The sequence below is a fragment of the Pantherophis guttatus genome, chromosome 15 (genome assembly GCF_059756535.1).
Source record: "Pantherophis guttatus breed Tessera chromosome 15, ASM5975653v1, whole genome shotgun sequence".
NCBI classification, from domain to species: Eukaryota; Metazoa; Chordata; class Lepidosauria; order Squamata; family Colubridae; genus Pantherophis; species Pantherophis guttatus.
In genome coordinates this window covers 11,176,129-11,191,555 of record NC_142077.1, presented here as the reverse complement: position 1 = coordinate 11,191,555, position 15,427 = coordinate 11,176,129, and the positions used below count along the sequence as shown (strand labels likewise).

At 42.9% G+C, this 15,427-nt stretch overlaps 1 protein-coding gene across 1 annotated transcript; it reads right to left on the bottom strand.

Moving 5' to 3' along the window:
* Nucleotides 1–503: 503 nt before the first annotated feature.
* On the bottom strand, nucleotides 504–4,337 carry LOC117659703 (natriuretic peptides A-like). The gene is made up of 3 exons (XM_034407750.3): nucleotides 4,113–4,337; nucleotides 3,139–3,444; nucleotides 504–596 (listed from the first exon to the last, which is right to left on the bottom strand). The coding sequence occupies exons 1-3, from the start codon at nucleotides 4,320–4,322 to the stop codon at nucleotides 591–593; spliced, it is 522 nt and encodes a 173-aa protein (XP_034263641.2). The 5' UTR covers nucleotides 4,323–4,337; the 3' UTR covers nucleotides 504–590.
* Between the last annotated feature and the right edge of the window lie 11,090 nt (nucleotides 4,338–15,427).

Here is a 15,427-nt window from a genome sequence, read left to right as displayed (position 1 = left end):
AACCCAAAATCTTAGTACAGGTTTTTGTTTTTGTTTTTTGGCAACAAGCCATTTTAAGGGGATTTTCTTGCCCTGTGTAATTTTGGAAAACAACATTATTCCCTGTCGCAGTCTCTTTATCTTCATACTTCAGTGGGTTTTATTTATGGGGAAGAAAGTAAATTATTGTTTACACTCTTAATTGATGGATAAAAATTGTGCAGAGTGGAAAGGACTCACCCTGTCTCTGTCCTTGGTGCTGAATTTAAGAATTCCTGGTTTCAAATTATCCAGGAGATTAAATGCATGGATCGGAGGGAAAAACATGTACGTATTTAAATTCACATGATTAGGAGGAAATGTTAGATTTTTTTCCTTATTCTTGACCTGAGAATGGTTGGCTTACAGGTTATGTGTGGTCTTGCTTGGACCTCAAAAATTGCCCTGTGGGGTTTATTTCAGCTGGAACAAAATCCTGATATTCTAGGATCCGGTGTATTAAATTTTTCCGGTGGAACACACTCTTTTGGCCGGAAGAATCTTCAAGTCACAATGAAACAAAAACGCCTTTGGGATAAGATGACTTACAAGGTGATTTCTTCCACAGAGTTTCACTTCTGTTAAAAAAAAAAAAGGAAAATGAATAGGTTTACCTTGACTGCCAATCAATGTTTGGAAATTGCAGTCCTGTGGCCAAGTTAGATTTTGAGTTTATTTTACAGGCAGTTTAGAAATCAAAACGCATGAATAATCGCATCAAACATGGAGCAGAAAACTGGCGTTTCCCCCCCACCCCGCCTTTCTCGAAGTTAGTTTTTAAGGTCTCCCTCCCTCCTTAAGATAATTTTCCATTTATCTGGAAAGAGAGATACCCATAAAAAGCTGACACTTATAAATAAATTTATAAATGCAAAACGCCTTTAAGATGACCCTCTTCTGTTCAATTTTTTTTTTTTTAATTTGATTTATATGCCGCCCTTCTCCGGAGACTCAGGGCAGCTTACAATGTGTTAAGCAATAGCCTTCATACTTTTGTATATTTATACAAAATCATCTTATTGCCCCCACAATCTGGGTCCTCATTTTACCTACCTTAGAAAGGATGGAAGGCTGAGTCAACCTTGAGCCTGGTGAGATTCGAACTTACAGTAATTGCAGACAGCTTGATGTTAATAATAGTGCTTTAGTCTGCTGCGCCACCAGGCTCTTTTTTTAGCCCCCAAATTCTGCTCACTGACCCCTTTGTGGAGTTTTAGATTGTTCAACCCTCCCCGCAAACATTTTACTATATGAAAATAATGTAATAAACACTACTTTAACAGCGCTACGAATAATAATATTTAACAGGGTTGGAAGGGACCTTGAAGGTCATCTAGTCCAGGAGTCAGCAACCTGCGGCTCTGGAGCCGAATGTGGCTCTTTTCACCCGTCTGCTTTGGCTCCCTGTCACTCAAAATATGCGTCACAACAAGCAGTGTGTGACACCCACCAGCACACGATTTATTGAGCTTTTCAAATCCTGATAGGCCAACCATGGATAAATCCAAGAAAAAAAATTCAGAAGAAAACAGAACATTTAATGCAACTACATATGCTAGTTTTCAAGTTTCAAGTTTATTAGATTTCTATACTGCCCTTCTCCCGAAGGATTCAGGGCGGTGTACAGCCGTATTAAAACACACAGATTTATAAAATTTAAAACCAAATTAAAATCAATATATAAAATGGGCCCGCAAATTTAAAACACACATACACCCATAATAAAATTCATATTAGGCCAGGCTGGCTTGCTGGAACAGGAGAGTCTTAAGGGCGCGGCGAAAAGTACGCAGGTCGGGGCTAAGACGGAGCTCGAGGGGCAGCTCATTCCAGAGGGCTGGTGCCCCCACAGAGAAGGCTCTCCCCCTGGGTGTCGCCAGTCGGCATTTTGTGGCTGCTCAAGAAATAGGCTTGGGAAGGGTTTTGTGGCTCCTGGTGTTTTCTTTTCTGTGGGAAACGGGTCCAAATGGCTCTGAGTGTAAGGTTTCAGACCCCTTATCTAATCCAACCCCCTGCCCAAGCAGGAGATCCTACACCATTTCACCTGATTCGCCAGTTGCGTCCCTTTCTGGATCGGGACTCCTTACGCACGGTCACTCATGCCCTTGTCACTTCCCGCCTGGACTATTGCAACGCTCTCTACATGGGGCTCCCCTTGAGCACCCGGAGGCTCCAACTGGCGCAGAGTGCGGCCGCGCGGGTGGTAATGGGAGCGACATGGCGTTCCCATGTAACACCCCTCCTGCGCGAGGTGCACTGGCTCCCGGTGGTATTCCGGGTGCACTTCAAGGTTTTGGTTACCACATTTAGAACGCTCCATGGCTTAGGATCTGGTTACTTATGGGACCGCCTACTACCACCAATAGCCTCCCACCGGCCGGTACGCTCTCATAGAGGGGGGCTCCTCCGGGTGCCGTCGGCCAAACAATGTCAACTGGCGGCCCCCAGGGGGAGAGCCTTCTCTGTGGGGGCACCTACTATCTGGAATGAGCTACCCCCGGAGATACGGAGGATCCCGGATCTGCACACCATCCGCCGCGCTCTCAAATCCTTTTTATTCCATCAGGCGGGCCTGGCCTAATCTTTTTCCCTCTTTTTTAATTATGTAAATTTTAACCAGTTTTTAAATGATTGGGGTGTTTTAATTTGTCTGGGCCAAATTGTCTAATTCGATTTTATTCTGTTTTTTAAATTTTGTATTTATGTATTTCTACTGTTTTGGCTGTTCACCGCCCTGAGTCCTTCGAGAGTAGGGCGGTATATAAATCAAATAAAGATAAAGATTTCCGACAGATGGCAAAAATATGGACAAGGCCAGCTGACCATCCAAATCTGGTCACCCAGTCTCGCCAGTAGCCACCTCATCTTCGGGACCAGGGACTCCAGAAAAGTAATTGACCCCTATTGACCTGCCCTCATTTTTTTTTTGACCACCTCTTAACTTCCATTTATCTTCCCCTGGGATAGGCCCATCAACTCATGGGAGTTGGTATTGACCACTTGACCATGATTTGGATGCTTTCCTGGGTGACGAAGAGCTTCTGATTCGTCCCCCCTGCTCCCCCACCCCACCCCAGCAATTGAATTAACATCACAGACCTTCCCCATGTTGCAACTTACGTGTCTCCTGTTGCACCCGAGTCCGCTCACCGATCCTATTCTGTCCAGGCGTTGTCCGAAGCAGCTGGATAACCGTCGGGGGGCGTTGAAAAAACCCCTCAGTTTGTTCCGCGCGGCTGCTGCTGGGGCTCTTTCGGGAGGTTGCCAGTTGGTGCCGTCGCTTGGGGGTCTGGAGTAGTCGCCATCCCAGGACGAGAGAAGCTGGGCGGCATCGCCCACCGGTTCCTCGTTGGCATCGTTGGGATCCCGTTCGATTTCTTCCTTTTCTGCCAACGCCACTTTGCTCTCAATCCGCTGCAGAAGATCCTAAGAGCAAAAGGGGGAAAGGAAAAACATATTTGGCAAACTCTTCCGTTAAAGTCGATCTCTACTGAAGTGGTTGTCTATATTCCCACTAGGGCAGGGGTCCCCAACTTCCGTTCCATGGGCAGGCAGCGGTCGGTGGCCTGCCAGAAACTGGGCCGCGCAAACAAGCAAAGCCCCATCCACGGGATGAAGGCAGCATGTGAAACCGTGCCCCCTCCGGTCCACGGAAAAACCTCTCTCCACGGAACCACTACTCTCCTCTTAGGCCACTACTCTTAAGAGTATGAACAGGCACGTCAGGATAAAAAAAAACCCAGTTAGAGCTGTCCAGGTACGTCTTCAACCATTTACTAGTTGCAGTGAAAATTCAACATTCTTTTCAGCATTTGGCTGTGCTGATTTCTTTAGTTTAACAGAATAACAGGATTGGAAGGGACCTTGGAGGTCATCTAATCCAACCCCTGTTCATGCAGGAAACCTATCCCATTTCAGACGGATGGTTGTCCAGTCTCGTTTCAAGAAAGGTCTCTTCCCATCACCTGTTCTCTGAACCTGTCTATAGACCGAGGAATCTTGGTGTGCCAAGCAAGTGTCCACCAACGTTGAGGTTCTCCCCAAGTTATCCAAGGCTTCTCCCAAGTTTTGACCCAACCCCAGATGGCTCTTACCTTGAAATCTGTTAGTTCTGACCAAGAGATGGGCTGGGCCCCAGATGGACCTTGGAGGTGAGCCGTAAGGAACAGGGAAAGCAGGAAAGGAATCTTTGAATCCATCATCATCTTCTCCACCAGGACCCTCGTCTTCCTCCGTCCTCTGCCCGCAGTTGTGTCGATTTCCGCGCCCTCTATCTTTATATCTTTAGGGCGGTCGAAGCTCATGCCTGAAGAATGAACCCCCACATTCCATCACCCTGACTCGATAAAGCATCTCAGACACCGGAGCCAGGAGAAGATTCCCTTTTAAAGTGATCTTCGTGGGGGCGGAAAACAACCTTCTGTGGTTTCCGATCAGCGGGGACCGTAAGGGCACCAGCGGGAGGGGGTGTGTGGACGGACCCGTGACACACACATTCCTTGGGCCTTGTCTGAAGAGCTTTCACACTTCCTAGGTGTGAAAGAAGCTCTAAAAAATCCCTCTTTATCTGTTTTGGGAGACGGCCTTGTAGGAGGGAAGAGAGGTTGTTTTAGGAGTGGAAAATCTGATTGGCTGGGGAACATGGGCCTGCTTTGATACCCCCAATAACAAGCCACGGTGGATGTGTGCTGATTTATTTATTTTTGTCAAACATGTACAATATAACAGATACAAATATATTTATTTATTTATTTATTAGTTTGATTTATATGCCGCCCTTCTCCGGAGACTCAGGGCGGCTTATTTATTTATTATTTATTAATTAATTAATTTAATTTGTATACTGCCCTTCTCCAACAGGACTCAGGGCGGTGAACAGCCAGAATAAAACAGAACATACAAAATTTAAAAAACAATTTAAAATAATTAAATATTTTTTGGCCGCAATTTTTTGGCTTACAATGTTTTTAAGCAATAACCTTCATACTTTTGTATATACCTGCTTAGTAGGGCTTTTTGCCCCCCCCCCCCAAGTGGTGTTCTATTTTATACAAAGTCAGCTTATTGCCCCCACAATCCGGGTCCTCATTTTACCTACCTCGGAAGGATGGAAGGCTGAGTCAACCTTGAGCCTGGTGAGAATTGAACTCGCAGTAATTGCAGGCAGCTGGCAGCTAAATACTATTTTAACAGTAGTTTAGTCCACTGCGCCACCATGCTCAGTATATAAACATGATTATGAATACAGTAAATGGATACCGATAAATGGGGACAGTAAGACAGGGACGGAAGGCACGTTGGGGTGCTTATGCACACCCCCTTAGAGACCTCTTAGGAATGGGGTGAGGTCCACAGTAGACAGTCTAAGGTGAAAGTTTTGGGGGTTTTGGGATGTAACCACAGAGTCAGGTAGTGAATTCCAGGCATTGACCACTCTGTTGCTGAAGTCGTATTTTCTGCAATCGAGTTTGGACCGGTTTACCTTGAGTTTGTATGTATTGTGTGTTCGTGTATTATTGTGGTTGAAGCTGAAGTGGTCATTGACAGGTAGGACATTGTAGCAGATAATTTTGTGTTCTACTCTTAGGTCAGACCGAAGGCGGCGTAGTTCTAAGTTGTCTAAGCCCAAAATTTCAAACCTGGTGGCATAAGGGATTCTATTGTGAGCAGAGGAGTGGAGGACTCTTCTCGTGAAATACCTCTTGACTCATTCAATTCTATTAATGTCCGATATACAGTGCGGATTCCAGGCAGATGAGCTGTATTCAAGAATTGGTCTAGCAAAGGTTTTGTATGCCCTAGTTTGCAGTACAATATTACCGGAGAAGAAGCTTCGCAATAATAATAACAACAACAACAACAACACGAATAATCATTTGTCAAACTCCTAATGATTCTGGGCAGCTCACACAAAAAATTACGATACAGCCAACATAAAGTGCGACACACCAGTTGGGAGGGGTTTGGTTTTTGTTTTATCTTGTTGAGAGTTTGGGGTGTGTTTTCAGAACTGGAGGCCTCAGCGTTAAAATCCTTCCAAATGTGCGTACCCGTTAAGAGGGGGAGAATCAGCCCTTGATTAATTATGGAAGATGTGTTAATGATAGAGCCAAAACATGATGAGGATACCAAACTAGAGAAGGTGGAACCCAGGTTTTCCACAGCTTTGAATGCAAAAAAGGAAGGAAGCCTTCAGAAGTTGTGGATGCTTCATCACTGGAGGTTTTTAAGAAGAGATTCGATCAGACTAGAGCTGGAATGGAATAGAATAGAATTGAATAAGAATAGAATAGAATAGAATAGAATAGAATAGAATAGAATAGAATAGAATAGAATAGAATAGAATAGAATAGAAAATATGGAATGGAACGGAATAGAACAGAACAGAACAGAACAGAAAATAGAATAGAATAGAATAGAATAGAATAGAATAGAATAGAATAGAATAGAAAATATGGAATGGAACGGAACAGAACAGAACAGAACAGAACAGAACAGAATAGAATAGAATAGAATAGAATAGAATAGAATAGAATAGAAAATATGGAATGGAACGGAACAGAACAGAACAGAACAGAACAGAATAGAATAAAATAGAAAATATGGAATGGAAAATACGGAATAGAATAGGAATAGAATAGAAAAGAAAAGAAAAGAAAAAAGAAAAGAAAAGAAAAGAAAAGAAAAGAAAATATGGAATGGAATGGAAAATACAGAATGGAATGGAAAAGAATAGAATAGAATAGAACAGAACAACAGAACAGAACAGAATAGAATAGAAAATATGGAATGGAAAATACGAAATAGAATAGAATAGAATAGAATAGAATAGAATAGAATAGAATAGAATAGAAAATATGGAATGGAACGGAACAGAACAGAACAGAACAGAATAGAATAGAATAGAAAATATGGAATGGAAAATACGGAATAGAATAGGAATAGAATAGAATAGAAAAGAAAAGAAAAGAAAAAAGAAAAGAAAATATGGAATGGAATGGAAAAGAATAGAATAGAATAGAACAGAACAACAGAACAGAACAGAATAGAATAGAATAGAAAATATGGAATGGAAAATACGGAATAGAATAGAATAGAATAGAATAGAATAGAATAGAATAGAATAGAATAGAATAGAATAGAATAGAATAGAATAGAATAGAATAGAATAACAGAGTTGGAAGGGACCTTGGAGGTCTTCTAGTCCAACCCCCTGCTTAGGCAGGAAACCCTATACCATTTCAAACAGATGGCTGTCAAGTCTCTTCTTAAAACCCCCAGTGTGATGAAGCACCTACAACTTCTGAAAGGAACTTCTGTTCCACCGATTAATTGCCCTCACTGTTAGGAAGTTTCTCCTTAATTCCAGGTTGCTCCTCTCTTTGATTAGTTTCCATCCATTGTTTCTTGTCCTGCCTTCTTTGATGCTTTGGAAAATAGGTTGACTCCCCTCATTTTTGTGGCAGCCCCTGAGATATCGGAAGACTGCTATCATGTCTCCCCTAGTCCTTTTTTTCTCTAGACCAGCCATGCCCAGTTCCTGCAACCGTTCTTCATGTGTTTTAGCCTCCAGTCCCCTAATCATCTTAGTTGCTCTTCTCTGCACTTTTTCCAGAGTCTCAACATCCTTTTTTGTAAGGTGGTGACCAAAACTGGATGCGGTATTCCAGGTGTGGCCTTAACTAAGGCTTGATAACTAAGGCCTTAGAAAGGCTTTCGATGTGATTTTGATTCTATGCCTCTGTTTATGCAACCAAGGATTGTATTAGCTTTGTTGGCTGCTGCCGCACACGGCTGGCTCATGTTGAAGCCATCGTCCAGTAGGTCCCTCTCACAATTACCATATTTTTCAGAGTATAAGACGCACCTTTTTCCCCCTAAAAGGAGGTGAAAATTTGGGTGCGTCTTATACACCGAATGTAGCCCCGCCCACCCACTGGCCCCCACCCTTTGGCCTCTGCCACCCAGCAATTTACCTCCTTGCAGCAAGCAGCAAGAAGAAACAGCCCATTTCAGCTTCAGCACAGCCTAATTAACACCAGTTGATTGTCCCTTGGATCGGCCTCCTGACTCTCAGCTGTTTCAGGCTGCCGGGATTGCCATGGCCTATTGCTGCTCAGGCCTCTGCTGCTTGCTGCAAGGAGGTATATTGCTGGAGCAGATTCTTTTCCCCCTTGTGCTAATCAAGCTATGTTGAAAACGAAAACGAAAGTAAAGCAGGCTGTTTGCTGCAACGAGGCAAAATTGCTGGGAGGCAGATATATTTTTCTTGTTTTCCTCCCCAAAAAAAGGTAGGTGCGTCTTATACTCCGAAAAATACGATACTGTTTTTGAGCTAGGTTTCGCCTATTTTGCCTGAAGTGATATAGGGTTTATTTATTTATTATTTTATTTGTTTTAATTTGTATACCGCCCTTCTCCAGCAGGACTCAGGGCGGTGAATAGCCAGAATAAAACAGAACATACAAAATTTAAAAACAGTTTAAAAATAATTAAATATTTTTGGCCGCAATTTAAAACAACCCAAGTAAAATCAATTAAATTTAACCAAAACAGTGGGATCAAGCCAGCCCGGCTAGGTGAAATAAATAAGTTTTCAGGGCAGGGAGCTGGACTAGGGGAGCAGCAGTCATTAACCGGTGGTCCATGGACCACTGGTGGTCCGCGAGAAAATTTTGGTGGTCTGCAGAAAAATTATTTGCATTTTTTTATATTGCACTAAATCAGGGGTCCTCAAACTACGGTCCCTGGGCCAGATACATGCAATGAATGTTTGTGTTGCTGCAGAGAGTCTCCCCCTTCAGGGTCTTTTTGTGTGGGTCGGAGGGGGGGGCAGAAATTCCGACTTGGGGTCTGCTTCAGCCTCCTGGTGTGGGGCTTTGGGCGAAGGCTGGAGGGAAGCGCCACTGGTGGTGAAGAGCCGAAGGACCTTGTTCCAGTGGGACTGCATCATGGCATGGAACTGGCTGACCATCTCAGCCTGCTGAGCCTCCAGGCGCCGGTACCTGGCCTTGCACTCCTGCAGGTCTTCCCTCTACTTGGAAAGCCTATGCTCCTAGTCCTCAGTGAGGTGCCTCTGCTGAGCCTCCTCCTTAGTCAGATCCAATTTGAGCTGAGCCAGCTGTTTTGCCAACTCTTTCTCATGGTGGCTGCTTAGCTCCAACAGCTGCTTCCTGTTGGGGCCCTAAAGAGCCCGGGTGGGCAGGCAAGGAGTCACGAGTAGAGGCTGGCAAAGTGCCCCTCCACGTGAGTGACATTGAGTTGGCCACTCCCACCCAGTCACATGACCACCTTGCCATGCCCACCCAGCCGGTCATTAAGTGGTCCGTGGGATTTAAAATTATGAATTTAGTCGTCCCTGAGGTCTGAAAGGTTGGGGACCCCTGGACTAAAGGACCTTCAAGGTCCCTTCCAATGCTGTTATTGTGGTAGGTAGGTAAGGAGAGAAAGAGACAGGGAGGGAGGAAGAGAGAAAGAGACAGGGAGGGAGGAAGAGAGAGACAGGGAGAAAAAGAAAGAAAGAAAGGAAGAAAGAGAAATAAATAAATAAAAAGAGAAAAGAAAGAAAAAAGAAAAAGAAAGATAAAGATAAAGAAAGAGGAAGAAATGAAGGAAAAAGAAAAGAAAGAGAAAGAAAAGGAAAAAAGAAAGAAAAGGAAAGAAAGAAAGAAAGAAAGAAAGAAAGAAAGAAAGAAAGAAAGAAAAAAGAAAAAGAAAGACAAAGAAAGAAAGAAAAAGAAATGAAGGAAAAAGAAAGAAAGAAAGAAAAAGAAATGAAGGAAAAAGAAAGAAAGAAAGAAAAAGAAAGAAAGGAAAGAAAGAAAGAAAGAAAAAGAAATGAAGGAAAAAGAAAGAAAGAGAAAGAAAAGGAAAAGAAAGAAAAAAGAAATGAAGGAAAAAGAAAGAAAGAGAAAGAAAAGGAAAAAAAGAAAGAAAAGGAAAGAAAGAAAGAAAAAAGAAAAAGAAAGACAAAGAAAGAAAGAAAAAGAAATGAAGGAAAAAGAAAGAAGGAGAAAGAAAAAGAAAGAAAGGAAAGAAAGAAAAAAAGAAATGAAGGAAAAAGAAAGAAAGAGAAAGAAAAGGAAAAGAAAGAAAAAAGAAATGAAGGAAAAAGAAAGAAAGAAAAAGAAATGAAGGAAAAAGAGAGAAAGAAAGAGAAAGAAAAGGAAAGAAACAAAGAAACAAAGAAAGAAAGAAGAAAAATCTCGGAAGAACACGCAGCCTCTCCAGACCCTAAGAGAGAATGCTGGGCTCATGTTCTAGGAAGCAAATGTGAACAATGAAGGACTTGGCTGGTTGAGGGCAAAAAAGGATGATGGCTTAATGGAGGCTTGTCTGCCTTTCGTTGAACATGAATTTTTTTAATGTAACGCCCGTATTGTGCATGCCTAAACAGTTCATCCTCAGGCCTGCTGTCTGCAAGGAAATAGATATTTTTGGATTGGGAGGAGATAACGTTCGATTGACGTCTGGAGGTCTTCGTCAGGAAGGAGGTCTTGGGAGTGAGAGAGAGAGAGAGATCTGGATAGTTGTAGCTGGGATGGTTGAGTAGATACCCTCAGCATAGGAGATGTTGCATTGCCAGAATGGGTCCCACTCCAGCTTTCTTCAGGATTTGATTAAATCTTTTGGCTCTTTTTTTTTTTTTAATTTGATTTATATGCCGCCCTTCTCTGGAGACTCAGGGCAGCTTACAATGTGCTAAGCAATAGCCTTCATACTTTTGTATATTTATACAAAATCATCTTATTGCCCCCACAATCCGGGTCCTCAATTTACCTACCTTAGAAAGGATGGAAGGCTGAGTCAACCTTGAGCCTGGCGAGATTCGAACCTGCAGTAATTGCAGGCAGCTGGTCTTAATAACAGGGTGCTTTAGACTACTGTACTACCAAGGCTCTTTGCATTTCTTGTCAATAACTGCAACTGATGTTGTGTCAGAAGTACATATTTCTAAAAGGACATTTGGCCTATGTGTGTGGGCATTCTTTTTTTAAAAAAAATTATTTATTTAACAGATTAACAGAGTTGGAAGGGACTTTATAGGTCATCTAGTCCAACCCCCTGCCTAAGCAGGAGACCCTACACCATTTCTGACAGATAGCAGTCCAGTCTCTTCTTGAAAGCCTCCAGTGATGAAGCTCCCACAACTTCCGAAGGCAACTTCTGTTCCATGGGTTGATTGCTCTCACTGTCAGAAAATTTCTCCTTATTTCCAGGTTGAATCTCTCCTTGTTCAGTTTCCATCCATTGTTCCTTGTCTGGCTTCAGGTGCCTTAGAAAATATTGACCCCTTCCTCTCTAAGGCAGCCCCTCAAATATTGGAAGACTGCTATCCTGTCTCCCCTGGTCCTTCTCTTCACTAGACCAACCATGTCCAGTTCCTGCAACCGTTCATTGTATGTTTGAGCCTCCAGTCCCCTAATCCTCTTGGTTGCTCTTCTCTGCCCTTTTTCTAGAGTCTCAGCATCTTTTTTATAGTGTGGTGACCAAAACTGGATGCAGGATTCTAGGTGTGGTCTTACTAAGGCTTTATAGGGTGGTATTAGTACCTCTCTTGATCTTGATTGTATCCCTCTGTTAATGCAATTTAGGATTGCGTTGGCTTTTTTGGCTGCCGCTGCACACTCTTGACTCATATTTAATTGGTTGTCCACTAAGACTCCAAGATCCTTCTCATAGTTACTGCTATTAAGCCTGGTTTCACCCAGTTTATATTTGTGCTTTTGGTTTTTCTTGCCTAAGTGTAATTATTTTTTTATTTTATTAATAACATAAGATACAAAAATGCCAAAGAAAACAATAGTAAGGATAGGAGAGGGAAAGGGGAAGGGAAAAATGTAAGGAAGAAGGAGAAAAAGAAAAAGCATTGACTTCCCACACCCTTTGGTGCAGTAGAATAAATTATAATAACCTCCACTTTTTACTTTGACGTAATAATATCAGCTAGCCATTTCTAGAACAACCAACCTACACTTTGATTTCCACAAAGGACGAACGGCTGCAGGAGTTGATGGGAGTTAGCAGAGATGGCTAAACTGATTGATTGCTTTGATTAAAGACAAAGACCTCAATTACGTTTGTTCCTATTCGGAAACCGCTCCTGGACTTTGTGCTCGAGGTAGGGGAAAAAAATGAAACTTTGATTTTGGGTTTGAGACGGGGCAATTCTTGTATCACTTAGGACACTCTCTCTGATGCCGGGGGCAAGGACACCCCTCCCCAATCACCCAGGTTTCTCTGCTTATAGTTTAGGATCCATTTATTCATCCTTTGCAGTGACAGGCCCAAAGGATCAGGAAATAGAGATAGTCCTTGACTTACAACAGTTTGTTTAATGACCGTTCAGTCTTACGACAGCACTGAAAAAAGGAACTTATGACCATTTTTCACACCGATGACCATTGCAGCGTCCCCGTGATCAAAATTCAGACGCTTGGCAACTGACTCACACAACGGGTTGCAGTGTCCTGGAGTCATGGGATATCCTTTCGCGGCCGCCTGACAAGCAAAGTCAAAGGGGAAAGCCCGATTCGCTTAACAACTTAACTTACTTAAGTTGTTAAGGACTGCAGTGGTCCTTGTAACTGTGGCAAGGAAGGCCGTAAAATGAGGCAAAACTCACTTTTCAAAATGTCTCGCTCAGCAACATAAATGTTGGGCTCAGTTGTGGCCATAAATTGAGGACTGCCTGTATTTTAGACTTCAGAAGCAGAGGAAAATGGATAGAGAGATGGTAGGGAGTTAGGTGCCTTAAATCCTTGATGGGGATTAAGAGGAATAAATTAGCAACTCGGCTGCAATTTTAATATTTTGAGGTCTCTTATAGCGTGTGGAAATTGGGGGTGTCCCTTTGAGTGTGGAGTGGATCATTTATAGCAGTGATGGCTAACCTTTTTGCCGTCGCGTGCCAAAAGCGGGGGGAGCACGGGGGAGTTGGGGTCATGTGTGTGTGCCCATACCTATAATTCAATGCGCCCCACCATGCGCAGGCTCCCCCCGCTTTTGGCACATGATGGCACAGTGGGCCCGGTAGGTCCGTTTTTCACTCTCCCCAAGCTCCAGAGGCTTTCTTGGAGCCTGGGGAGGGCGAAAACAGGCTTCCCCACCCCTCTGGAGGCCAGAAAAGGCCCATTTGCCGACTTCCAGTGGGCCCGGAAGACCCGAAAATCAGATGCGCGCACTGGAGCTGAGCTAGGGCAGCGCCTGTGTGCCCACTAATATGGCTCCACGTGCCACTTGTGGCACGCGTGCCATAGGTTCGCCATCACGGATTTATAGAGTCTGTACTGGTAGTCTTCGACTTACGACCACAACTGAGTCCAAAATTTATCTTCTTAAGTGAGACATTTGTTAAGTGAGTTTCGCCCGAACTTACAACCTTCCTTGCCGGAGTTGTTAAGTGAATCACTGCGGTTGATAAATTAGTAATCCGGTAAGTGAACCTGGCTTCCCTCTTGACTTTGCTTGGCAAAAGGTCGCAAAAGGGAATCACATGACCCCCGGGACACAGCAACAGTCATAAGTGTCCGAATTTTTTTTTTCTTCAATTTATTTATATATTTTCTCTTTACATACAATAAGTGCTTGGTGAACAGCATACTGTCTGGATTAATTTGTTTACATAATAATGCTTTTTCAGTTCCTAGTTTCTCCCTCTATTATCCAACCCTTGACAAAACAAGTCCCCAGTTTGAAAATATTCTATATCTTCTTTTTCTTTTATCCTCAGTGTTAGTCTATCCATTTCCGCACAGTCTAATATTTTTTAAATTATATTTTCTTCTGTAGCTATGCCTGACTAGGTGTATATATTTTATTGAATAGTCCGAAAGCCTTTTCAAAAAAAATTTTTAAAAAAGGGGGAAAGATAAAACAGCCTGACTAGGTGGCTCAGTGGCTAAGACACTGAGCTTGTCAATCAGAAAAGTCGGCAGTTTGGCGGTTCAAATCCCTAGTATAGGTCTCCTGCGTGAGCATGGGGTTGGACTAGATGACCTCCAAGGTCCCTTCCAACTGTTACTGTTACTTTAGGTGTCTCCTCATTTTTCCGGTATTGTAGAAATTCAATTCTTGCTGCTGTCAAAAACATGTAATCTCTCTCTCTCTCTCTCTCTCTCTCTCTCTCTGTATGTATGTATGTATGTATGTATGTCTTTTTCTCTCAGCTGGCTTTTTTCCTACGTAAATCAAGATCTTTATACAGCCATAGCTCAATGAAATCCCATTCACTAGTTTCTAGGCTTTTTCAGACATCAAACTAGCATTTTGCTGTCTATTGGGAGACTAAGATAGATCTATTTTGGACTAATTAGTCCTCATCAGTTAGCCACACCCTCATCTCATGTCTCCTCCCCATAAAGGTCAAATATTTATACTGTGGGGGTAAAACATCCCTAATACCCCCTCGGGGTGAATATAGCGGCTGCTCTGCCCAGCTGATCGGTCCTGGCTGCCTTCCGCAGTGGCCACGCGCCACCCGCTGGGCCATTCCAATGGCGAGGAGGACCGTTGCCGCCAGATGTGTGTTGGCCCAGGCAGTTACCACGGCGGCCAGCCATGTGCAGCCCCAATGCTGCCGGCCACCAGATGGTGGTTAGCGGTGAGCATGGGCACCCGGATGGATAGGGGTTGGGGCCCAAAGACTTATAGTGATTTTGTGTATGATTTACTTTATAATGTGCATATTGTACGTATACTTTTAAAAGCCTGTAAGGATTGGGATACATAAATATCCGGGCAATAACGCCGGGTTACCAGCTAGTATTAAATATACATTCCCTTTATCATATTTTTCTGGTACTATGCCTAATAAAAATAGTTCTGGTTTATAATCTATATGCTGCCTTAATATTTTTTCTAACCATGTATGCACTTTCATACAAAATTTCTTTTCTTTTTTTTGCTTTTCGACACGTCCACCACATGTGATAATATGTGCTCAATATTTGATTAAATTTCTAACATTTGGCGCCAAGTGTCAGGAATTTTGATCATGTGACCCTGGGGCTGATACAAAGCTCACATAAAAATGGTCCTAAGTCATTTTTTTTCAGGGCCGTTGTAACTTTGAAGGGTCACTAAATGAACTGTTGTAAGTCGAGGACTACCCATAGAGATCTCGGGAATGTGGGCCGAGGCAGCTGGACCGTGCAAATGTCTTGTTTTGAAAAAGAGGAAATAGCAAACTTCTTTAAAAACGCAAAGCGAGCGGAAGAGTCGAAAGCGAGCGACGCAATCCCAGACCACAAAAACAGAATAAGATAATCATAGTTTTAATGATAGTTTCAGGCTAAATTCTCTGTGCTGAAAATAAGAAAACAATTTTTTTTCTTTTTTTTTGAAAAAGGAAGGGGGGCGGGAAAAAGAAGCAAACGAAGGCAGGTAATAAATAAGTTAATAAATAAAT